This window comes from Phialemonium atrogriseum, assembly GCF_030411735.1.
Source record: "Phialemonium atrogriseum strain 8032-3 unplaced genomic scaffold QBC33scaffold_23, whole genome shotgun sequence".
Classification (NCBI taxonomy): domain Eukaryota; kingdom Fungi; phylum Ascomycota; class Sordariomycetes; order Cephalothecales; family Cephalothecaceae; genus Phialemonium; species Phialemonium atrogriseum.
In genome coordinates, this window is record NW_026848160.1 from 169539 (window position 1) to 193355 (window position 23817).

The following is a 23817-nucleotide window of genomic DNA, read 5'->3' on the forward strand; positions in this document are numbered from 1 at the left end:
ACGGCCTCTGAGAACGTGGACGAGGCTAGTTGATACACATGAACAAACTACCAGTCATCGAGACGAACTTGTCCCTCTGGAGCTGTCTATATCGTCACCAAGTGCACAAGAATGCAGCCATCGAATTTGCACTTAGTTCCGTCACCTAGGAAATACGCAAAAGGCAAGAAGTTAAGGCATCATTTCTCATAGCTGGGACGTACCAGCTGGCGGCAGAATATATATAGTACAGTTAGGATACAAAGATTTGAATCTCCTCCATCCCCGACCCAATCTTTCCAACCCCCCCATAGTGCTCAGTGTCCCCAGCACACTTCGGACGAGCTAAAAGGACGATTAGGGTATCTGTCCGTCCAGGATTACTCCACTCGTCTTCCGAGCCTAGACCTTCCCTCTCCTCTCTCAAAGAATACCTCTAACCAGTGGGTTTCCTCTCGTAAGGAGTCGCCATCCTTCACCCACGGGAGGAACAACGGCCAGCAAGAGTGGCAATCCCTCCCTTGTCCCGGGGACTTGATCCGAACGGGACTCTAATTCTCATTCCCCCGCCCACCCTCCGGCCTCGCCGGGCTGCATTGTAGTTTGAACGCCTCTGAAGATGATAAGAAATGTCGAGAGAAAGAGGCAGAAAAAAATCGAGAAATCGAAAAGGAAAAAGATAAAATAGAAAAACTCCTTTGGATGACGATTAATCAGAAGCAACGCGAGCTGGAAGAAACGATGAGATGGGGGAAAAAAGCAAGAAAAAAAGGGAAAAGGGGGGCCATTGATTATGAACCAGACATTCCCCTCCTCCATGCAGGTAGGTAGGTATCGCGATATACCCTCTCCCAGGGACCCGGGGAACGGGAAACGGGTAGTCGTGGAATGCGAGTGATTAGGTAGGTATTGCCGCCCTCCGCAGTTGGGGTTTCGCTTTTTCTTTCAAAAAGACGCCTCGCCGTGGCTGAATCATTATCGATCGGGATGATATGCGTGATAGGGTTTTGCTGCAGGATCGCCTCTCGCCGGATATGCGTGACTGTAGGTGAAAATCGCCAAGTCGACCTTTTCGTCCACATCTGAGATCTTTTTTTTTTCTTCTCTTCCCGCCCAAATTTCCATTCCCTCCTCTGACCGTCTCCAGCACACGTGGACTACGATACCTCCCTTCCGCGCCACCACCCGCAACTGAACCCCTCATACCGCCGCCTCCACCTGGCATCCAGCCCGACGTACGCGAACCGCCCGGCTCTCTACGCCGGCCGCCCGCGCACGCCCAGGCCCTCGACCCCGAGCGTGGGGACCTCCACCTCGCTGAGCCCCAGCACGCCCTCGTCGCGCCGCCGGTCCACGAAGCTGTTGCACTCGTTGACCACCAGGCTCCACTCCGCCAGCGCCCGGCCCGCGTACGTCGCAACCGCCGCCTGCGCCCCCGTCGGCCGCGTCGGCTGGATCGAGTTAAGCTGCCGCTCGCGCTCCCACTCCCGTTCCCGCTCTAGCTCTTGCTCCCGCTCCCGCTCCAGCTCCACCTCGGTGTCGGCGGCGCTAGAGTTTCCGTTGTACGAGAGCCGACGGCCGCGGTCTCGTTCCGCATCGGACGAGCCTTGGAGGTCGAGGGATTCGAGGTGGAGTGCCAGCGTGGGCGCCTTGCTCGACGACATGGACGACCTCGGCGACCACCCGTCCGAGCTGCTACGGCTGCCGTCGCCGGCGCCGAGGATCGGCAGGGTCATGGACCGCCGCTTGCTCTTGCTGCTGCTACCGCCGGGCGACTGCGATTCGTCGTTCCCCTCGAGCAAGGGCCTCGCGTTCCGCGCCTCGCTCACCAGCCCCGTGTGCGCGAGCCCGCTGAACCGCCTTGTAGGATGTGGGAGTCCCGCCGCGATCGGTGGCGGGCTCTCGCTCCTAAAGACAGCGCTACCCCCGTTGCTGTTGTTGGCCGCCACCGCCCCTTCCGCCCTTCTGCTCATCGCCGCCGACCGTGCGCTGACCCGTGCCTGCGCCGGGACGGGGAGTCGAGGCCGCGTCAGGACGCGGTCCCTCGGTGGACCGGCCGCCGCGGCGGCCTGGCTCTGCCAGCCGAGGGTGAATCGGAAGACGTACTGCGTCGTCTCGTAGACCGGGGCCGAACCCGTCGACGAGGTCGAGTCGGATGACGACGTCATGGTCGACGAAGGTGCGTGCTTTGGCGGAGGCGGCGGGCCCGACAGCAGGTGGACGCCCGCTCGCACCACCCTCGAGGCTGCCGTCTCGCGCCGCACCTCCTCGAGGTCGTCGTCCCATGTGCTGCGCCTCCCGGCCGTATTGATCCCGGCCGCTGTGCCGGCGGTGAGAGACAACACCTTCCCCAGGAGGGACCACTTCTTCTTGTACGACGTGGGGTTGCCGTCAGCGCCACTGGGAGAGGCCCTATCGCTTGCCCCTTCCTGTGGAGAAGCACGGTAGTCGGCTACTGCCCCCCTCCCTTCGGGATTACCAAAAGTGCCCCAGGACTGGTCGAAGCCGACGAGGAAGCCTGGTTGCGGCGTCTGCAATTCTGTCCGGATGATCATGAAGCGCTTTCCGGGGGTCGGGTAGCAGGGCGCTGTGGATGGCGGGTAGCGGCCCTCGGCGTCAGCCTTCTGCTTCAGCCAGAGGTAGTGCGACCAGACGGTCTTGAGGCGCTGGGACACGAGCAGGAATATCCTGGTGTCGAGCTCGTCGGCCCGCCCCGAGTCCCTGCATATCCTCCAGCACAGCAGGCGCATGTAGTATGCGCGCACCATGGGGCACCAGTTGTTGAAGAACTTGCCAAACACCTCCTCGGACAGCAGCCACTCGATGCAGAGCGACTCCTTCCGCGCCGGGTCCACCACTATGGCGTCCCAGACGGCGAACAGGAACGACAGCATGCGGATTTCCGCCATGGTGTTGTTCGAGTTGAGGATCATCTTGCCCACGTCGAACCAGAAGGGCCAGTCGATCAAGTCGACCGGCCGCGCGGGGCTGCCGAACTCGGGCGACGGAGACGACGGCGCGTTCTCCTCCCTCGGGGAGGTCGCGTAGCTGTTATTGATGCTGTTCTGGAACGAGTCGTACGTCATGAGGGCCTCCTCGAGGAAGTCGCAGAGCATGAAGCATGAGGTGTGCTCATACCGCGACGTGCGCTTCGTTGCGCTCTTCAGCAGGGCCATAAACGCCTCGGCGAAAGCGAGCTTGACGCCGGAGACGACTCCAAATGAGTTGTCCGAGAGCATGTCCTTGAGCAGGATGACCAGCCGGTTCTCGTCCATTCCTCGAAACAGGTTGTTAGGCGGCAGTGAGAGGGCGGCGATGGAGGCGTCAGCGCCGTGGGAAGCGTCGATAAGAGGCGGGGCCAGCATTGCCTCGACGGCGGCGTGGCGGTGGATGGTGCTGTCTAGGGTGGACAGGAGCTGTGCGTGGAGCAGGACGAAGGCCGGGCCGCGCGCCTTCTCGATGAGAGGGAGATCGGCGGGCATGAACTCCTCGGCGAGGATGTAGTAGTATTTGCAGAAGATAAACAGGAGATCCGTGTCGCCGCCCCTCCACCTCGACACCCAGGGGCCGTGCCAGGGAATCCTTGCCGTCAGCAGCGGTAGCTTCGGCGCGAGGCGTAGCTTGTCCGTGACGGTCTTGATCGAAGTCCAGCCTAGGCCACCCAGATTCGGCGGGAACAGCGCCACGATGTCCTCGCTCTCGCCTTTGCTCCGTCTCGGCAGGCCGAACTCGTCGGCTACTCTACGGATCAGATCCGAATTCAGGCCCCAGAGCCTGACGAGGATATCGGCCACGCCAGGCACGAAGAAGAAGGCGTAGGCGCAGGCCTTGCCGCTCCAGTTGACCAGACTCAGCGGTGCGTGCCGCATGGACATCTTGCCCACCACTATAGCCATCTGAGTGAGGAGGTTGGCGGCAAACATGGTCCGCACGTTGTGCTCGGCCGATTCGGTTATGAAGGTCGAGTCCGACGACTCGTGGTCGCTGTTTCCGTCGGACGACTGGGTTGGGGACCTCGCCCTCACGCGCTCAAAGGGCGAGCGGTCTGCGAGAGGCTGGAAGTAGCTCGTGCTCAATCTCCACTCGGGACGCATCATGATCATGGTCGCGGCCTCGAGCAACGCCGGGCGGTCCACGCCGGCCACGGGCTGGGGCGGACTGCCCACGGGGGAGGCAGTCGACGGCACACCGAGCTCCACCCTCGACTGGCCGTTGTCCAGCATTTCCAGGAGACCGTTCCACCACCTGTTGAGGATCGTCGCCCGGCGATCGACGTCCTCGGGGGTCAGCATGCGCTTGTCGGCATTTGACGGGTGGTAAGCCGTGTTGCGCAGGAAGGGCACCAAGATGCCGCGGATGGCGCCCATTTTTGCCGAGGCCGAGTTCTTCGCCGCGAATCTATTAAAGTCAGCGTCGAGGTTGCGGAAGGTGGCCCACAGCGGGTCGCGCGAGCTGGATTGTGGCATCGTGAGGGCGGTATCCGTGGTTGCCTGAGAGGCGTCCTCCGATGAGGTGCCAGTTTCCGAGGTGCAGGTGGAGTCTGTATGAGACGAGTCCCGAGCGTACAGAGGATGATTGCGGCCTTGCAACGTATGATGATCTGCAGCAGGAGTGGTGGTGCCAACGGTGTTGGCAGAGGCAGTCTCTGATGAGTCGAGGCCTTCAGAATCTGCACTCTCCATTGCACCGAGGGACAAGGTTGAGAGGGCTGTGGCAGAAGCACTTCTGACAAACACACTCTGGGGCCTTTGTTTGATCTTGGTCAAGTATACACTGGCACGATTGAGGGCTCGGCTTGTGCTGCTCAGTGAGTCGGTAGACCGGCTTGCCTCCCGGTCAAGGCTGCCCTCGACACGGGAGCGAGGCTCCTTCCGGGCCCCTCCTCCTGCTCCTGCAGCTGCATCTGCTCTTGCTTCGGGGGATGCCCCCTTCGCAGCCTTCTTTGGCTGAGTATTCCTACTACTGGCCCACTGTCGGTCCCGGATCCGGTTCGGGAAGGCCTTGTTGTTGTCGGGCTTGTTACTGGGGGAGGGAGATCTGGAACGAGACATCCATGACCGCCTGGCAAAGCCGGCAAAGGATTCCACCGTTTTGGACCTCTCGGCCAGCTTTGGCTCTGGCCCAGAGCTCCTGTCTCTGGAAGTGGCCCCATTGTCCTTTGTTTTGGGTTCAGAACCTTCCACCCTCAGGCTCCCACGAACATCTGGCGTCGACCTCGAGCTCGGCAGCCATAGGCGCGGCTTGTCAATCATAGAGTTGCTCCGGCCGAGCTTTCCGGCGCTGGGGTCGACAGAGGGCTCCGCAGTGGTCCTGATCTCGAAGATATTCTTCTTAGTTGTCGACGGGCTCGGGGCGTCGGGCTTGTCGTCGAGACTAAAAGTGGCATGGAACGCGTGGTCGAAATCGAAGGACGGCAGGTCGAAAGCGGGAAGGCTGGGCAGGCTCTTAAGGCTGAGAGTCCGGTGGGGGTCTCGGGGGAGGGAACCGACAGTGAACGGAGGAGGGGTGTCGGCTAGCCGGGAGAGCAGATCAGGAGTGGAATGCGAGCGGTGGAAGGGGACGCTGGGATCGACGGCCGGAGCCATCGAAAGGGTTGGCCCATTCATCTCATGGCGCGGGTGAAATAGCGGCAGGGGTTGTGGCTTCCCACGTTGTCAGCTCTCCCTCAGCGGCCCAGTCAGCTCGTCGTCAGGCTTGGCCGGCTGGATATTCTCTCGAATCAGGGAAGGCAGGCCAGGCCGGCAGGATGGGTGGGTGTGTGTGTGTGTGTGTGTGGCAGGTCTAGATTGCATGCAGCAACGGATTCACAGCATCTCCTCGACCCTCGGTTTCCCTGCGTCTTCCCGTCTTCTCCTCTCTCTCCGTGTTTCGATTCCCCCACAAGCAGTATGGTTCACCAGAGATTCACTCGCGGTTATTGGCCCTTGGTCTCTGGCTGACTGCCTGCTTTTGGTTGCGGTCAAGATGGGGACTGCGAACTTCGGTAAGGCGGAGTCGAGTTTCCAGTTTCCAGTTTTAGTTTCCAGTTCCAGTGCGGGTGGACACTGCGCAGTGGTGGCAGTCTGGATCGAGTGCACCAAAGTAGGGTGCAGGTTTTGGTTTGAGGAGCCCCAGATTTGCAGATCAATGCCGAACGAGATGGAACTAATTGCTTCGAGTGAATGGGGAAGTGTACTTTGCGGCTGTGGAGATTGAGGCAATAATCGTCCAACTACAACAGCTCCCCTCAGCCTTTTCAACAATGGCACATTATGATGTAAATTGGGGATGGGCTCTAATATAGGGGAGCAGGGGCATAATTGACGTCGTCGATCGCCGAGACTCTAGTGCAAATGTAAGGTATGTATAAAAGTGGCCCTGGTTGCCTGGGTCCTGACCTCCTGCAACCACGAGGGGAAGGAGCTACAGTCACAGTCTCAGCTACGAAGGAACAGACGGACGTCACATAATTGTTCGTGCCGGGGGGTGGGCGCTTTCTGGGCTTGGCTCAGGGAACGAACGGATCTCCTGCAGGGAGACTGGCAGGCGACAAGATACCCTGAGGAACAGCAACGGGGAGAGGCCGGGAAGGGGAGAGAGACGGAATGGAACAATGCGATCAACGGCGGTCAATGAAGTGGTTCACTGGTCATCAATGGGGCGAATTGGCAGTGGAATGGATCCTGGATAATCCCCGGGCAAATGCCTTGGCTCTTTTTTTCTCTGATTTTTATTGTTTATTTTATAATTTATTATTATTATTTTTTGGGCGGCCAAATTCAGTCGTTCAAGTTCGAACAGGCTTTCTGGAATTCCACCTTACGTTTACCAGATTGCGCTGTCCCCCTCCCATTGTATTGTTCCCTCTGTTGTGCATGCACAGAGTCACAGAGTCAAAGTCAAGCATCAATGATCCGACGACAGTGTGGGTTTCTTCTTTTCGGGCGTCTGCGTCTCACGAGCTTGCCAGCAAGGGCGATCTATGCGGCCAGTTTACGGATGCACTCAGACTTATGCTTTTCCCGATGCTTTCAGAGAAATTACACGAGGCCCACACAACCGGGCTCGGGCTCCACGGGATGCACGGGCTCCAGTTGTACAGCCCGAGAAAAGTCGAATGCTCATCAGGCAGCTTCCATACCAACACTGCAACAGATTAGACGCCACACAGCGCCACTCGATTGTGTTTTTGCGAGAGTCCAGACAGCCCGAGTGCATGAGTTATCGCGATGAGGTGGCCAGTGTGGTTGTGGCCTAGACCGCGCAAGAGGAATGCCGTGTTGGCAGCATGAGAGTGGTCATCGAGTGTCCTCGGCGGCTGGCTTTCCAGCCTCAGGGGCCGCTAAGGAAGCCCATTGTTGCCAGGGCTGAGCCTCTGGTACCTCTCCCCGATCAACACCCGATCAGGAAACTATTGCGTACTGGGCTAGTGCAGAACTACAAGCGTGCCTCGCGTCAGGGGCGCAAGCTAGAAAAGGGAACGATGCAAGCCACCGTCATTCAGGAGCTCCGCACTGGTTCAGCGCTGCCAACGGAGTCCTGTGCGTTCTTGTGTGCTAAACCGAAAAGCGGTTTAGTTGCGTGGGGAGCTGAAAATCCCATGTTTCCAGCCTGACTTTTTCCCACCCAATCCCTCACCGATCAGCAAGTACGTTGTATGTAAAGACGTTTACTGTAGGGAAAATAGCATTTGATTAAGACTGGATAAGATGGAGCCGGACGGGCGATGACGAGTTGAACGGGCTCCGTCAACCGAAATACGGATCGATCTGCCGATCAAACACTTCTAGATCCCTTCAGCACGAGTTTCTTTTTTTTGGGTCACAATGGGCCAACGAATTTACACTACCACCAACAGTGGGAGCGACCTCGCTCAACCATGGTTGGCCCAAAGCTGAGGTTCTGGGGTTTAAGGAAGCGAGCCGCCTTAGGACCGACAAGGTTCCCTGCAGGACCCTTGCCATAGCGCCCACCCCGTCATGATCACATCACAACCTACACTGTAACAGCGGACTCTTATTAGCGTTCCCCACCCAGAGATGCATCTCGGAAGGAAGAAAAAAGCCAGCGAGAGTAAGACGAATAAAAATGTCGGAAGGCTCGTCGTAAACCCTGCCCCCAAGACCCTTAACCGCATCGCCTACGTAGTCGATTGCGACTGTGATCTATGGTGCTTACCAGGAGATTCAGCCCAGCATTCGAGATTTGGAGGTGGGGACGGGACTTGGTTAGGTGCCGACTTTCCGCTTTCTCATATTTCCTTTTTTGAACCCCTCTCCTTCGGGACACGCGGCGACGCAACACGGCCAAGGGGATCGTCATTTAAATCGTACGTGTGGGCATGGTTGGCTTGCTAGGGCCCTTGCAACGCTACATCAGACCTCTTGGCTGCATCCCCTCCCTGTCCTATTTTACGCCTTACACGATGCCTCGAGAAGCGGTATCCGTTGTTGCTCCCCTTCGCAAATGGTGCCAGTCCTGCAGAATGAATCCGTCATCTGACAATTGGCTGCCCAGCCCCCCAGCCGGTGCCCAATGAAGGGGATGGCAGAAGAAAACGAGCTCTTGGAAAGTCGGAAGGCCGAGCTTTTCACCGGCTCCGGTTTCGGCAGGTAGTGCCGGCTTGGCAAGTCCGGAGGCAAGTTCAGGGTCCATCAAGCCGGCCCGGACCACGGAGCTGCTGCGCGTAAGGAAATCTGCAAAAATGATCGTACTGTCTGGGATTTCTCCTTCAAAACCTGCCACAATCTAGTCTAGTATCGTCGTACAGCTCAGCTAGTAGCCTGCCTGTCACCTGCCACAAAGGTGGCTTGGGGCAGGGTTATTCATGATAACGTCAGCGAGCTGGTGCGCCGCGAGATAAATGGGGTGAATGATGCTATCCAGCAACGGTCTCGCGAACTCGACACGCCTTTTGGTATTGCAGGGTGGGACTTGCCGCCCCAGAAAACGAACAGCTCCTACGTCACGTCATCAGCTGAATCCTGCGGCATGCAGAAGAAGCCTCTATTATTTAACGTTTGGCCCCTTATACGTTTGTAGCCGCATGCCCCCCAAAGCGTGGGAGAGAAGGTTTCCTTCCCGAGAGAAGGTTTCCTTCCCACCTTCCATTCCGTCATTGACCAGAACAAGGAGAGGGCAGTTTCAGGCACATACATTTAGAGTTCATATAACTAAGAGACTGAGGTGGGGGAAAGGTTATCTGAACACACATCTAGATGGACCACTCTTATTGGACCCATCTCATCCGCCCCGTGCCGTGCCCGCCGGAACGAACCGCAAGTTCGTCGAAAACTTTAAAGGGGATTCCGAGTTTCCTTGCATCACCTATCTACCTTGGTACTGGTACAGTCTTGTCAGGAGCAGTTGCCGTAGCGGGTGATATGTTTCTCACTCCTGAAAGGTTGATACTATGTCCCCTCCGAGTGAGCATGCAGCACATGGTGACAACCCATAAGCTTGAATTACCAAACCTGAGTAGCTATGCAGTTCGATAGGCTGTTACACCGCTGCTTTCCAAAACTTTACCTATGCCAATGCTAATCGCTATCTAACCAACAGAGTGTCATGTCTATGATTCATGATATCCATGTAACACCCGTCAATGACCCTTCCCAAACATATATTCAATGTTCAAGTGATATAAACATATGCATTCCACTCCGAGCTCCAAGGCCATGAACACGACTCTGCCATGACAGTATCCGCAATAGCCACCAACATCAACAGAAAGGCGGTATCAACAGCAATAGCACTCAGAGCTGCATCCCATTCCTCACAATAGCGACATCCCCATACCTGGGACACAGCAGCGCCCCATGGCCATTCACAATCGCCAGATGCGACGTATTCGTGTTAAGCCAGTCCTTGGGCGTGAAGAAATGCCTCTTCAGCCCAGCGACATCCTCGTCATCACTCTCGACGGCGGGGTGTTCGCGGTCGCTTTGCTGCTCGTCCCCGGAGGAGCCGGTCGCGCCTGTCGTCGGGGACGGCACGCCGCCGCCGCCGCCGCGCGCCGTGGCGGCCAGGACGTCCCACGTGCACAGCCAGCCCTCGTGGTCGAGGAAGACGAGGTTGCAGCCCTGCACGCCGACCAGGAACTTGACGTGCTCGGCGAGCGAGGCCGGCATGTGGGCGGTGGTGGGTATGGTTGTCTTCGCGTCTTCGGAGACGGGGTCTGTGGGGGCGTCGCGGCCACCCTGGGGCGGGTCTGTTAGGAAGTCTGCAATCTTCAGAACCTCCACCTCGAGTCCGAATTGAGATAGGCAGGCTGCCAAATCGTTGCCGTTGCCGCCCCGGAGAGCGGCATAAACCAGGTACTGGCCGTGTTCGGTGTGAAGAGTTGTGGCCCACTGAACCATCTTCTGAGGATGGCCTGACGGGCTGGCGGATCGGGACGATGACTTCTCCCCCCCCTCACGAGAAGCCGATCGGTCAGTCGGGTGGGACGGGATTCTGACGACGTCCACCACCTCGAACGAGGACCACTTGAAGGTCCGCAGTTGGGATGGTTCCACCCAGATCAGCTCATGGAACTTAGTCGGATGCTGCACCCATCGTCTCGCCTGGTACGGACCCCACTTCCGAACGTGTGTCTCCTTCTTCGCTTTCAAATTCCAAACGCGGTCTTCAGACATGGTCGAGACCAGGAGAAATTTCTCGTCTTTGCTGAACAAGAACTGGCACACCAAGTGCTCCAATTTAGCATCCATGACAGGAAATACAGCCCACTTGCCCTCCTCCTTTACCTGGAGCCGTTTGCAGATGACACGACCGTACTCGTCGCACGACACCATGTACTTTCCCGAGTTCGACCACGACAGCTCGACCACTTCGGTCGAGCAAGTGTGGCCGTATGCCTTGCGGAGTTTCTTGCCGTCGAAGGCGTCGGCGATGATCACGGATCCGTCTTCCCTTCCGCAGCAGAAGTACTTGTCGCTGGAGCTGACGGCCATTGCCGTGATGAGGGTCTGGGTGCTGCCAGTCGAGGCTATTATGGGCTCCGCTGTTAAGGCGGAACTCCCTGCGGAGCTCGAAGGGTTGAGATCATACTCGTCGGGGTGGATCAAGGCGCTGGGCTCCCAGACATTGCAAACAGATCCCCTAATATCGTAAAAGCGCTGGCAATTCGGGCTGAAAACCAAATCCTGGCAGGATTCGTTTTCCTTGGGGTTGAGCAGGCTGTATATGAGGTCCAGTTTTGGGAAGGCCCAAATTTTAATGGTGCCCTGAGTGTCGCTGGACAGAAGAAATTCCGCGTTGTCGCTAATTGCAATATCTCGGGCATTGATGTGATCGTATTCGACCTGTTCGTTGTCGAAAATCCGCCATTCAACAAGCTTGGTGTTGTTGCAGAGTATCATCAATGACCCCGTTTCCTGCCGCCACTTGAGCTGGTCCGGGTACAGGATCGAGTCATTCTGGCTCTGAGTGGGCAAGTCAATGTAGGAAGGGAGATATTCGCATCGAAATCCCAGATAAGGGGGGCGCGGCCTCTCCATGTCATGGCGACTTTGCCCAGATGAGGGCTGATGGATATCCGCCCCGGACAGCTCCCGTACGGTTCGTCGCTACCGGGAAGTTGAGCAATGAAAGTTCTTTTCACCTTTCCGGACTTGAGACTGTAGAATATGATGGCGCAGTTGTCTAGCCCAACGAGGAGTTCCGAATCCTCGCGTCCGAAGGCAAAATCGAGCACCACACCGTCTACGTCTTTCTCAATACAGTGAAGGCGTCGTCCGGATGAGAGTTCCCAAATGCAGAACGTACGATATCCAGAGGTTGCGAGAAGTGTGCCAGAGCTGTTGAGGACCATCTTGGTTACATACTCTCCTTGGCGTATTGTCTTCAGTTTTTCGCAAGCCTCGGCACTCCACACAGTCACTATCCCGGACGGACTAATCAGGGCAATGAAGAGCGTTTCGGTTGCGAGGACTTGCGAGGCATCGGCCCCTCCTCCAACATCGACGTTCGCGAGACAGTCGTCCCAAGTCGTCGATGGTAGTCCCTCTACCGTCAGAGATCCCGAAGGATGGGTCCCAAATGCTCGGCCAACCATGGATTGCTTGGGACAGAATAGGAGCACGTTGTTGCGTATCGAGGCCGGATTGCGAACTAGATTCGCTCCGAACTTGCTTACAATCCCGACGATGTCGACCGTCCAGGCCTGAATCCAGCCGAACCCCTCTTGGGCATCCTTCAAAGGGAGCGCAGCATCCGGACCAGCTGTCCTTGATTTCCCTGTTCCTCTCTTGACGTAGAGTTTCAGATACTTGGCTGCTCTCGAAAGATATTGCAGGTCCCCAGACAGTGCGATACCTTCGATCCAATACAGACAATGATTTGAGAAGAAGGTATCCATCGCCTTCAACAACCCAGGGGCGTCGACCGGGGAGTTAGAGACGTGATATGCCCAATAACAGCTGGCATAACCAAGCAAAGAGCACCCTTTCTGGTTGGCGAAGACCAGGTCGGACGCCTTCCCCTTTTCAGGAAGCATCCTAGCCGATGTGCGGACAGAGCTGAAATGGCGCTGCCAGCGAAAATTAGAGAGATACGATAGACATGTTATTGCCATATACTCGTGTGCTTTCTCAGCATCGACGAAGGGAGAATATCCTTCGTTATCCGATAGAAGGAACTCTCTTGCAGTGGCATGTATTAGTGACATGCGAGGCTCGACCGAGCTTGACTGATCAACGGTAATGAAATTCCCGCAGAGCTGAGTGATGGTGGCCGTCAGGTTCGTGAAGGTTCCAAATTCAGGTTCTAGACCCTCTCTCAACTCGTCGATGAACAAGGGTCTCCAGCAGCATGCGGCCCAGGACACGATCCTCGTCGCCAATTCCTGGGTTCGGGGGTTGCTGGATTTGATGGGTTCCAGCATCCTGTTGTACATGGCTGCCATCCCGCTGGGGACCTCGCTCAAGGTTACTTGGATGTCTTTCTGCGTATGCCAACTTTCTTGGAGGGTCTCGAGAGCTAGCTTGACCCAGAGGAAGGATCCCGAGGAATTTTCCATTATCTGGTCAATGACATGTTTCTGAAGGATCGGGTTTTCCGGGATTGCATTTCGAACAGCGTTTTGTGTATAGATGCGGACATCTTCGCTGGTATCAGAACCCTGCATAACATAGGAAATCACCTGGGAACTTTCCAAGAGAGAAGTCTCTTGGAGGAGGGGCCGGCTGCTCAGATATACTCTGATGGGAATATGGGAAGGGATTTTTGAGAGATGGGATAGCAAAAGAGAGGGCGTATCTGCTTCATCGATGCCGTCGAGGACCCAGGTCAGAGGCTGCGGAAAGGGGATCTGGAAGATGATCCCCACGAAGATCCTCTCCCATATTGTTTGGAAGTTTTGGCTTTGAGAATTGAACGAGATCCCCGTCCCTTCGTGTAATTTGATCAAGGCCGATCGAAAGGCTTCATTGCTCAGGGCCAGCTGAGTGGCGATTGATCGAAGACAATAAGCACTCGTCCGTCTGGTCTGGTGTGCTAGACTGAAGAAATGATATTGCACATATTGTCCAAGGGTTTGGAGCCGTTCAACCACACGCGCAGCCAAAGAGGTTTTTCCTGCTCCGGGAAACCCGATCAGCCAGAAGAATCTGGTGCTGAGCATTGGTGGCTGAGACTCGGCCCAGGAAAGGAACCCCCTTTTCTCATTGAGCCACTCTCCGGATCCGCTTGCCAGTAGGTTTCCCATCGCGATCAAGTTGTCTTCTGTCTCTGCCGCATCATGTACGCCCAATATAGCCTGCACCTTTATTACTACCTTGGCGTTTCTCGTCCGGCTTGTGGGGTGGTCAAGCTGATCAGGATTGATGTGACGAAGGACCCAACTCTTCAAGACTCCTCGTAGCTTCAAGAAATTCGAGTCTTGTCTGTCTTTGAATTTGCAAATTGTGTGATGGTCGGCATCCATGGGCGCTGACACTTCGTTTTCGTAGCCAAGGATGGCCGAATCTTTGTCGACAATGAGAGCCTTGGTAAAGCCAAGGTTGGTCCTGAGAGTTTCATAGAACGAGATCAAGGCCAAGTCCTCGCAATCTTGCCCAAACTTCTCGTTTATGTCTTGGATAGAGCCAGATTGTTTCTCGAGTTCGGCAACATAGAGCTTCGGGTGGCCTGCAATTGGGGCGGCAGAAAGGACGTTATTGAGTAGCCTGGCATATTGGGCACCTCCATGCGGCGTTGCTAGGAATGCTATGCCGAATACCTTGTCGATGAGCTGCGAGAAATGCTTGTCGGCTTTCCCAAGGAGGTAGGCCTGCTTCACAACGAGCCCGCCCATCGAGTGCGCCACGAAGATGATGGGTCCATCCTGACCACTGCCAGCGAAGGCGCTGGAGAGCTGAAGAAGTAGATCCTTTGCAAAATCCTTGATATTGAGGTTGGTCGCAGCGCCCTTGAAGTTGGCATTATATCCGAAGGTCCACATGCGGACAGATGAGAATTCGACGTCTTCGGAGAGCCAACGGGGCCAAAAATTTGCCGTCTCTCTCTCCCAAGACCATGTGCGCCATGCAGTGCCCCCCAGGCCATGGACGAAGACGATATCGCCGCTTGATACCTCCGGTTCGTACACAGCCTGGAGGCCAAACGGGTCTGGTCCCGCCTTCGGCACATTTCCAGATGGTAACAAGGCATGTTTCGTCGTAGGAGTTGACCTCTGGCTTTGCGATCGGCGATGGAGACGCCGGAATGGAAGAAAGAATATTGACGATTGGGTAGCGGGTTTGCTGTCAATCGCCTCTTGCTTCTGAGCCAGCGAAGTGGTGTTGGGTAACTCTGCAGAAACGACTGCAGAGCGAAAGGCGCCCTTGCGGAACATGGCTGCCCAAGAGCGATGTTTCTACCGTGCAGGGCTCTGTGTTGGGTACCATCAGGGCCGCAGTGGACATCATCCAGGACGTCCAGGGTCAAGCAGTCCTGTTACAAGTTTCCAGTTTCCCCGAAGCGCTGTGAGAAAGAACGAAATTGAATGAGCATTGAGAACGATAAGATAGAGCTGTTCCGCCGCCGCAATGCTTGAAAACGTGCCACAGGTTGGTCGCGGACACTCTGTGTAAGTGGGCGCCTAGGAGGAAGACCCCATTGGAAGAAGGCTCGGGGACTGTGAGCCGTACAGTACTCCCAACTCCTGAACTTTCCTGTAATTACTGCATGCTGCAGGCTGCGTGAGCCCGGTAGTAGATTGAGTGGGAGCACAGCCATGGCTGCTTGGCTGCTTTTATTGCTGATGAGGGGTTGATGTTGGGTCAGACTTAGCGAGAAATCCATGGTCTGGGCGGATGATTGGTTTACCTATGCATACCTGTATGGACGGAAATTGTAAGACGCATGCGTAGGAGGAGATGGGGAGCTTATGCGTAAGATGTCGAGGTATATAGAGGTGCTGCTCCTCGTGGGGAGCCCAGAGTAGTCCAAGGAATGACAGGCGCATCGCCGTCTTCAGCAATACGTCAACACCATCTTGTTCCTGGATAGACTGTGATCGCTCTTCTTTTGGATATGGCAACCGAGGTCTTAACAGCAACAGTTTGCGATGAGGCTTCGTACACAATCTCGACCATTCGCACAAAAGATGCCCAATCGAGGGTCGAGGAGACTCCTAGCGAGCCCATTGAACTTCCCAAAGCCCATGGCATATTCGACGTCAACGAAAATGTTCTAGGAGGTGTGCAATCATGCTTGAATCCTCGATCGATCGGGTGGTCCCATGCTGATTGCTGATCACAACACGAAGCCTTGCCAACGCCGGGTTCCATCCTCGTGGAATGTCTCAAATATGGGGGGGAGTCGCTGTGGGGGAAGACTGCTAAGCTCACCGTCATGTTGCCAGGTGGACTGACAGAAAACTACTTCCTGAAAGTGAGGCAGTTGCGCCTCTCCTGACCCCCTCGTCTCCATGTGGGCGCGGACTAATCTAAGTCCCTGACAAGGTTGTCAGTCTTGGAGAGACCGGTCGCATAATGTGTGAGGGAGAATTCGAGAGCCTCAAAGCCATAGACAAGGCCAATCCTGGATTCTGTCCGAAGCCGTATGCCTGGGGGAAGTATGCCAAGGAGGACCCTGAGACATACTTCATCTTGGAGGAGTTTCGTGAGATCGAGAGACAGGTGCAGATCAACCCTTCTACTCTACTCACATCAGCCTTCCCTCTGACAGCGATCAACCTAGCCGGCCTCGCCCGCGAAGCTGGCCGCCGGCCTCGCTAAACTGCATCATCTCTCCGAGTCCCCAACTGGAAAGTTCGGCTTCCACGTGCGGACGTGCCACGCAAGGATCGCCCAGGCCATCGATATCTGGGATGATATCTGGTGCGCCGTCTTCAAGCGACACCTCGGGTACATCATCGAACTGGCCACACCAATCCTGAACTGGCCCGCATTCGACATCGTCGCCGACCTGACCCTGGAGAAGGTTGTGCCACGGCTACTCCTGCCCCTGCAGTCAGATGGGCGAAAGCTCAAGCCGTGCCTCATCCACGGGGACTGCTGGGACGGAAACACGGCGATGGATATGCGGACTGGCGAGGCCTTCATCTTCGATGCCTGCTCATTCTATGGCCATAATGAATACGACACCGGGAATTGGCGAGCGCCTAGGCACAGATTAAGCGACAGGGCTTACATCGAGAACTATAAGGATGGCTTCACGCCGTCCGAACCAGGTGAGTGTGGCTTGCATCATGGCGGATAATTCTTGTTACTCCAAGGGTATAAATCCTTGCTTTGCGTGGGCTGACCTGACTTGAATCGCAGAGGAGGATTGGGATGCCCGCAACCTCCTTTACTCCCTGCCGTTCAACATTGGCAACACCATCTATATTGCTGGTTCCAACCAACGTCCTGTGTAAGTAGTCCACCATGAAATCTGTGAGCGTCAGTGACTCTGGGTGGCCACTGATCGACCTGTCATAGAATTTATGAAGATATGACCACCCTTTGCAAGATGTTTTGCGCCGACGAGTTGAACCAAAGGATGCAAGACCTGAAGAAATCCCAGCAAGAAGAGGAGACCACCCTCGAGAATCCTGCCATAACTACTCAAGAACAGCCAGACGCACCACGAGAAGCCGAGGAACGTGATCGCAATAGCGAGGATGAGGAGGAGGAGGAGGAGGAGGAGGAGGAGGAGGAGGAGGGGGGGGGGGAAGAAGAGGAGGAGGAGGAGGAGGAGGGGGGGAAAGAAGAGGAGGAAGTGAAGGAGATGATCCATGACCGAGTAGCAAAAAATCCGGTGCCACCTTCTTCGCCCTCATGATTGAAGACGCCGTTGCAAGATGGTGGTGTATTCGAGATATGAGTGCCAGGCTAGAGTATATTTCTTGGCAATTCCAGATCACACTGTATTTCCTCTCCGCGGTGCAGCCTGTGTATGCAACCTCTTTCGAATTGCCGCCTTGGAACGTCTAATAGAAGCGTCGCGCTGGTTGACGCGGTCGTTTATTCTCCGCCACGGTGTGCTCCTGGTGCCACAGCTGAAGCAACCTGATTGCCGTGTACAGAACTAGAGGGTAGAACTCGGGGTAGAACTGGGTTAGAACGGGAGGGTCGAGTAACCTCTTGCTCGTCGGACCGAGAGTGTGCTGTCCATACGCAATGCCGTGGGCGGCCATCAAATCTTTGTCAGAGAGACTGGACTACCCATCCAAGTCGGAAGACCATTCGTGCCCGCCTTCGAGTGATCGACCGGTTGCGGGAGCGATACAGCTCCCAAAGTCCAGTCCGCACCTTCGTTGAAACCCAAAACCCTTGTCGTATCGCCGATTTCATGAACCCTTTGCCGCTTCCAACAGTTCCGTGACGGTCACAACACGATAGCCCCTCCTTTTCAGCTCCGGCAGGACCTTCCTCAGCATCGGGACCGTCCAGCTCCTCCGATCATGGCAGATGATGATGGCCCCCGGCCGAACCATACTCAGGATATGCCTCGCATTAAGCCACCAGTACCCGATCTGCGCGTCGTGGGGATACACCCCGCCCAGAACAAGCCTATACCCCATCCCCGCGACCACTTCCCTCATCCGTTGACTGAAGAACCCGGACCCAGGCCGGAAGTACCTCCCCGTTGGCACCGCCCTTCCCCCGGCCTCGTACGCCGTCCGTATCATGCCCTGCACCGTCTCAATCTGGTCCCGCAGCTCCTCGCCCGCCAATCCCCTCGCTGGCTCGTCATGCATCCCATGGTTGCCCAGCTCGTGGCCCGCCCGCACCACCTCAGCCAGCGCCTCCTCCCGCCCGGACACCTGCCCGCCGATGACGAAGAACGTCGCCCGCGCGTCCGACTCCGCCAGCGCCTCGAGGATGCCGCGCGTGTGCGACGACGGCGCGTCGTCGATGGTGAGCGCGACGAGCTTGTTGTCCCCCGTCCCGGCTTCTGATGCTGGTGGTGGTAGCGGCACCTCCCAGAGCACGTCCGGCCACCTGCGCGCAAAGAACCGGATCAGCACCGCGGGGGGCTGGTACACGACGTAGAAGGGCGCGAGGACGAGGACGCAGACGGCTAGCAGGGCCAGCAGGGTGGCCATTCGGCGGCGGCGGGCGCGGCGGCGGAACTTGGAGGGGAGGCGGAGGAGGCTCGGGATGCAGAGCATTTTTTGGTCTGCAGCTTTTCTCTCTCTCTCTCTCTCTCTCTCTCTCTCTCTCTTTAGGATCCCATGCCGGGATCTTTCTTGAGGGCTTTTGCGAGTTGCAATCCCGAGAGGGAGGTTTTGACTTCGAAACGCGCCATCGGGAATTTGAATTCCAAGGAGCTTCGTGTTCAGCCCAGGGGTGCAAGTCTGGGGGGTGGCCATAATATAGGTGGCTAGTGATTAGCTTGGGACAGCGGCCACTCAGTGGTGTGGCTGCTGTGGAGAACTCGGGTGGGGAACCTTGCAGGCCGCAACTGACCTCAACTCCAATGCCGGACCTCGGCCATCAACAATGGGGGAGAGGGCCTTCTCTCTCTTACCCCCCGCCTTCCTTGGGAGTCTCCTAAGTCACTGGAGCACCCATTGAATCAGTTCTGGTAACCTATGTCTGAGTGGAACCGACTCAATTGACCCAGAATGGCTTCGGCTTCTTCCTCCGTCTTGCGACGGGCGCTCCTATACGGTACTTTACAATGCCTCCCCCTCCCAGGCGACATACCATGCACCCACCGCTAACCTCCCCTCCGCCGCAGTCCCGGCCTCTTCCCAGAAGATGCTGACCAAGTCCCTGACGCTCACATCGGACAACATCACCTACGACCTCGAAGACTCCGTGACGCCGGACCAGAAGCCCGCCGCCCGCGCCGCCCTCCGCGACCACCTCTGGAACCTCTCCCGCCCGCCCTCGATCGGCGAGCTCGCCGTCCGCATCAACGCCGTCTCGACCCCGCACGCCCTCGAAGACCTCTCCGCGCTGTTCCGCTCCCCCACCTCCTCCTCCCTCGGCGCCGTCGTCGTCCCCAAAGTCAACAGCGCCAGCGACCTGACCTTCGTGACCGACGTCCTGCGCCACGTCGCCCCAGCGAGGCACCCTTCCTCCTCCTCCTCCTCCTCCTCCTCTTCTTCTTCGCCGCCCGAGCAGCAGCCAGTCAAGCTGATCGCGCTCATCGAGTCCGCCCGCGCAGTCATGGACCTGCGCTCCATCTGCGCGGCCACGCCGTACCTGAGCGGGCTCATCTTCGCGGCCGAGGACTTCGCCCTGGACCTCTCCCTGACGCGCACCCCGGGGCTGGCCGAGTTCCTGTACGCCCGGGCGGCCATCGCCACAGCCGCCCGCGCCCACGACCTGCCGTCCACCATCGACCTGGTGTGCACGTCGTACAGGGGCGCCGAGGGGGTGGCGCGGCTCGAGGAGGAGTGCCGGAACGGGAGGGAGATGGGCTTCAACGGGAAGCAGTGCATACACCCCGGCCAGGTCGAGGTGGTCCAGCGCATGTTTGCGCCCGCAGAAGAGGAGGTTGAGTGGTCCGTACGGGTGGTGATTGCCGACGCGAAAGCCAGCGCTGCGGGGAGGGGAGCCTGGACGCTGGAGGGGAAGATGATTGACGCGCCTGTTGTGGGCAAGGCTCACGCAGTTGTCGCCAAGGCCGAGAAATGTGGCATTGATGTAGACAGCCTGAGGACGAAATGGGCGGGCCAGGATCCCGAGTAAGAAAGCATTGTTCGACGCATCCGCCTTCCTGCTGCTACATCCGAATACCTTGGAACTCTAGGACCCGCCTCTGAGAGACCCGACGACGAGATTGGATCTCCATATCATATTGTCAAGATGGTCATTATTAATCAGATATAATAATACTGGTTCGGCCTCCAGAACCTTGACATGGAGCCTTCATCGGCCTGATCCCCAGTCTCAACTCCGGTCCTACTCTTCCCTCGATGGCTGAGTGATGCCATGGCTGGGGGATTGTATTCGAAACTGTGCCCTTGGCTATATGTATCATACTTCGGCGGTCTCCTAGAAGCCTCCCACACGGTCGGGGTCTCCAGGTTGTTCAAGGACATGTCATTAAAGAACCCCACCTTTCCTTCTTTGAGGTCGTCCCCTGACATGCACTCCTTATCAGGACATGTTCCCAAAGGAGCACGATCACCTTGGCCATGGCTATCAGCTCCCTCAAGCACCTCCTGTTCAATTCTGCCGATATAGTCCTGCATACGTTCGTGCCCAATCACCCCTGGCGTGATGTTCGCACACTCGAAGCCGGAGACCTCACCCAGGTTGTTGCCCAACTGGCTGGACTGCGAATAGTGATGGCAGGAGGCTCCGAGGGGTTGCGAAGTTGCATACTGATTTAGTTGCCACAGCCGAGTTCCAAGTGGAGTTGATCTGTCCTCCATCTGGTGACCCAGGCTATGGCTAAATACCGTGGACATGTCAGAGACCAAAGGGTCTGGACAGCTGTGTATGGGTTCCAAGGAGATGCCCCCGGGGCTGTCATTCGAGACATGATGAGGAAACGTGACATTTCCAACCTCGCCTTCGGGCGGCGCTTGGTATTCAATGTTTACTCCCGAACAAGGAGGATGGGGAATTGAGTCTGGCTCCAGTTCCGCCTGTGATTCCAGCTGTTCAACAATAGTTGATTTCGGTGGCTTTGGCCGTGGTGGGGGTTCCAGGCAATCCAAAATTTGCCCTTTGCGGTTTATATATGCTTGCCGGGCGATCTGCCTCCTGTCGACATGTAATTCGTCCTCCTTTTTTCCCTCGCCAACCTCTCGTTCATCTGGCCTCTCCCCTGACATGGCTTTCAAGATAGGAGTGGCGGTTTTAGTCAGGTCGTCTCCGACAGAGGCATGTGCGTACAAGTCGTGGCAGGTGTCCAGATCCTCCCTAGCCATCACACCTCGATCATGGTATCGCGCCTCCTGTTTCTCGTGCCGTTGAGTCGAAGGTCCTTCGGAACTTGGGATTTTTGGCGCTGCAGCACCGTTCTCGTACTCGCCTTGAGTATAAGCTCCATATCTTCTCCAGTTCCTCGACGGTCGTCTATGCGGGACTTCTAATCCACGATAGATGCCAGTCTCAACCAGCGCTTTTCGAACGGAATCAGGGGTCAGGCTTCGTTTGCCAGCTGAATCCCGTTCCACAGTTGACCGATGGCTATTAGCCCACGTGAAATACGTGGTGGCCTCACTGGTTCCTGTTCGTGGCCTGCCTATGTTGTCACCCAGTGCTTTGGCGGTAGTCTTTCCATTTCTTCCTCCATGCCCCGTGATACGCAGGCTGTCTCGGGGGCTCTTGGGTGAGCAAGCCAGACTCTTCTCACTCATGCGTTTACAGCGGGCTGCAATACTGCCGGCGATGCTCAAATTATCGCTCCCCGGGCTCTGCCGGTTGACAGGATCCGCCTCGCCTCGCTCAATCTTATTCGTATGTTTCTTATTCGAGAAGAACGCCGAGATTTCGCCCATCTCTTTATCCTCTCTCCGCTTGTCTCGGAGCCGAGATTTAGAAAGCGGCTTGGGAACACCGTGTCTAGGCTGCTGAAGGAACTTCATCTCTCCGAAAGCAAGATCGGGTACTACTCTTCTCAGTACGCTGACAACTGGATATGTGAGACATGTACAAGCTTACCACACGGAACTTCAGAGCCTCGAATATTGCTGAACAGACCAGGCTGCAGTGATGGTGTCATCTATCATCTTGTCAACCCTGCGTCGGCACCGTACGCATAATGCTACCCACAGTCAAACGCTCGCTGAGAATCGCCATGGAAGAGAATTTCTCCATGACGTCCTTGGAAGAAGTTAAAAGCAACTTCTTCTTCTTGTGCCCGCCATGGTGGTCCCTTCGCTTGGATTTGGAATCATCCCTGGTATTTTTTTGGTGAGCCACATGTCTCCTATCTGTCTCGTATTTGTCTTCACGAGTCTTGTACCGCGCTCTTTTCTCGAAACGCGTGTTATCTCCTTCGATGTCACCAGCAAGCTCGGATAATGATCCGGAACATGCCATCCGCCGCTTCTTCCCCCTCTCATAATGTGGGCTGGCTCGTGTTGTGGAGGACGTCTGCAGGTTGTGTGCTTCGTTGCGGCGAGGTGGGCCCGGAGAAGCTACCGTCTCAGCTAGAACTGAGCTATCTTCAGAGGAGAGACGATCCTTTCGTATGTCTGATCGCCCACGAGTATCATGTTTGGACCTCCTGATGGTGGCGACGTCATCGATTGGCAAGCCGTGAGGTCTCCACGAAACGCGAGCAACACCCATCGATCTTTGACCTGATTCGGACGTGTCGTCCACTCTTGCATCGGGCCTCGGTGCGGGTGCTTGTGTCTGTTCCAACCAAGACCGTACGTAGGAATCATCTGTCGCGCCCCGCCGGTTATTCACCCCTAGACCACGGAGCTCATCGTTTCGACTGCGGTCACGGAGTTGAGGAGCATGAGGGTTGGCAGCTCCCCGGCTATGAGTTAAGTGCTCATACGTTGCACGGTTCCTCGGGGAAGACGACCGGCGACGGTGACTACGATGGCGATGTCGGCGGTGGTACGCCAAGTTGGGCCGTGAACGCGATGTGCGGTTTGGAGGTTCCATAATTTGACAAGCAAAGTTGAGAGAAAGGCAATTCAGCAAAGCAAGCTATGCTCACGGAATGGGTAGCATGGCGGCTGCCATGGAGCCTAAGCTAAGTGGAAGAGCAATGCGGTTCCTTCTCGAGAGCTCTTAGGCTCACGGCCTGGAATCAAGAAGCAGCAGTTCCTGAAGCGGGACCCTCCCGTACCTTAGTCCCTGCCTTGAGGAAAGACAGCTCGCCGTTCCCGGATCCCATCCAATGTCAACCGGCGTGCCTGCCCACTTTAGGTAACTGCTTCGTACACAGTACATCGTGCCTTCAGTTTTAAGTCCAAACTCCAAAGCATCCCGTGCCTGATGTGACGTAGGCGACTTTCTGCGTAGTGGATCCATCCAGGGATGGAAGGAAGTCGCGCGGCCATATATCAGTCCCAAGATAGAAAGGGCAAGACTAACCGCGACCGAAGATGATCGAATGCGAGAAGCCTTCTGCTCTATTCGTAGATCCTCTGCTCTCCCGCATCAAGTTCTCCAGGGTCTCGACCCTCCTTGCCTGTCACAAAACCCCCGACATGGACCGTTGGAGAAAGACATTTTACCAGGTCCAATCACTGGTGAGAACACCATTACCTCCCCCCCTTCCCTAACCAGCAAGTCCTATCAAGCCCGGTTCTCTCTATCTGCGACTTGGAAGCACGGATACGAACAGGATATCCTAAACATGGCATCACGGCCAAACATGTGGCCCCCCTTGAGCGCCAGGGCCTGTCCGGGATGTCGTTTGCGACTGACGACGGGCGCTAGAGTCTTCTCGTCACGAGAAGTCAGGCAAAATCCCAAGGCTTGGCAAAGTTGAGAC

At 56.5% G+C, this 23817-nt stretch overlaps 6 protein-coding genes across 6 annotated transcripts; 2 read left to right on the plus strand and 4 right to left on the minus strand.

Moving 5' to 3' along the window:
• Positions 1–1235: 1235 nt before the first annotated feature.
• Positions 1236–5564, minus strand: QBC33DRAFT_457055 (DUF1765-domain-containing protein; the record flags this gene model as incomplete). Its single annotated transcript, XM_060424840.1, has 2 exons — positions 1236–1445; positions 1512–5564. The coding sequence occupies 2 exons, from the start codon at positions 5562–5564 to the stop codon at positions 1236–1238; spliced, it is 4263 nt and encodes a 1420-aa protein (XP_060280815.1).
• A 3963-nt stretch (positions 5565–9527) lies between these two features.
• Positions 9528–14794, minus strand: QBC33DRAFT_594654 (uncharacterized protein; the record flags this gene model as incomplete). The annotated part of the gene is made up of 6 exons (XM_060431790.1): positions 9528–10637; positions 10707–11384; positions 11564–11664; positions 11728–12022; positions 12098–13081; positions 13160–14794. The coding sequence occupies 6 exons, from the start codon at positions 14792–14794 to the stop codon at positions 9714–9716; spliced, it is 4617 nt and encodes a 1538-aa protein (XP_060280816.1). The 3' UTR covers positions 9528–9713.
• Positions 14795–15474: 680 nt separating this feature from the next.
• QBC33DRAFT_456817 (Fructosamine kinase-domain-containing protein) lies at positions 15475–17229 on the plus strand (the record flags this gene model as incomplete). Its single annotated transcript, XM_060424825.1, has 6 exons — positions 15475–15640; positions 15710–15834; positions 15906–16082; positions 16144–16636; positions 16728–16818; positions 16887–17229. 6 exons carry the CDS (start codon positions 15475–15477, stop codon positions 17227–17229), a joined length of 1395 nt encoding a protein of 464 aa, XP_060280817.1.
• A 508-nt stretch (positions 17230–17737) lies between these two features.
• On the minus strand, positions 17738–18562 carry QBC33DRAFT_457099 (putative chitooligosaccharide deacetylase; the record flags this gene model as incomplete). The annotated part of the gene is made up of 1 exon (XM_060424841.1): positions 17738–18562. The coding sequence occupies one exon, from the start codon at positions 18560–18562 to the stop codon at positions 17738–17740; it is 825 nt and encodes a 274-aa protein (XP_060280818.1).
• Positions 18563–18865: 303 nt separating this feature from the next.
• On the plus strand, positions 18866–20159 carry QBC33DRAFT_190591 (citrate lyase subunit beta-like protein, mitochondrial). The gene is made up of 2 exons (XM_060422517.1): positions 18866–19064; positions 19135–20159. Exons 1-2 carry the CDS (start codon positions 19019–19021, stop codon positions 20091–20093), a joined length of 1005 nt encoding a protein of 334 aa, XP_060280819.1. The 5' UTR covers positions 18866–19018; the 3' UTR covers positions 20094–20159.
• On the minus strand, positions 20159–23206 carry QBC33DRAFT_190877 (uncharacterized protein). Its single transcript, XM_060422520.1, has 3 exons — positions 22131–23206; positions 22020–22080; positions 20159–21966 (listed from the first exon to the last, which is right to left on the minus strand). Exons 1-3 carry the CDS (start codon positions 22977–22979, stop codon positions 20225–20227), a joined length of 2652 nt encoding a protein of 883 aa, XP_060280820.1. The 5' UTR covers positions 22980–23206; the 3' UTR covers positions 20159–20224.
• Between the last annotated feature and the right edge of the window lie 611 nt (positions 23207–23817).

Bases quoted from the DNA above. Each gene is read 5' to 3' on its own strand.
- QBC33DRAFT_190591 (XM_060422517.1), top strand. From the start codon at position 19,019: ATGGCTTCGGCTTCTTCCTCCGTCTTGCGACGGGCGCTCCTATACG. The intron at 19,065-19,134 runs GTACTTTACAAT...CCTCCGCCGCAG, and splicing joins GCGACGGGCGCTCCTATACG to TCCCGGCCTCTTCCCAGAAG.
- QBC33DRAFT_190877 (XM_060422520.1), bottom strand. From the start codon at position 22,979: ATGGAACCTCCAAACCGCACATCGCGTTCACGGCCCAACTTGGCGTAC. The intron at 22,081-22,130 runs GTGGGTAGCATT...ACAAGATGATAG, and splicing joins TTCTCAGCGAGCGTTTGACT to ATGACACCATCACTGCAGCC. The intron at 21,967-22,019 runs GTAAGCTTGTAC...TGAGAAGAGTAG, and splicing joins AGGCTCTGAAGTTCCGTGTG to TACCCGATCTTGCTTTCGGA.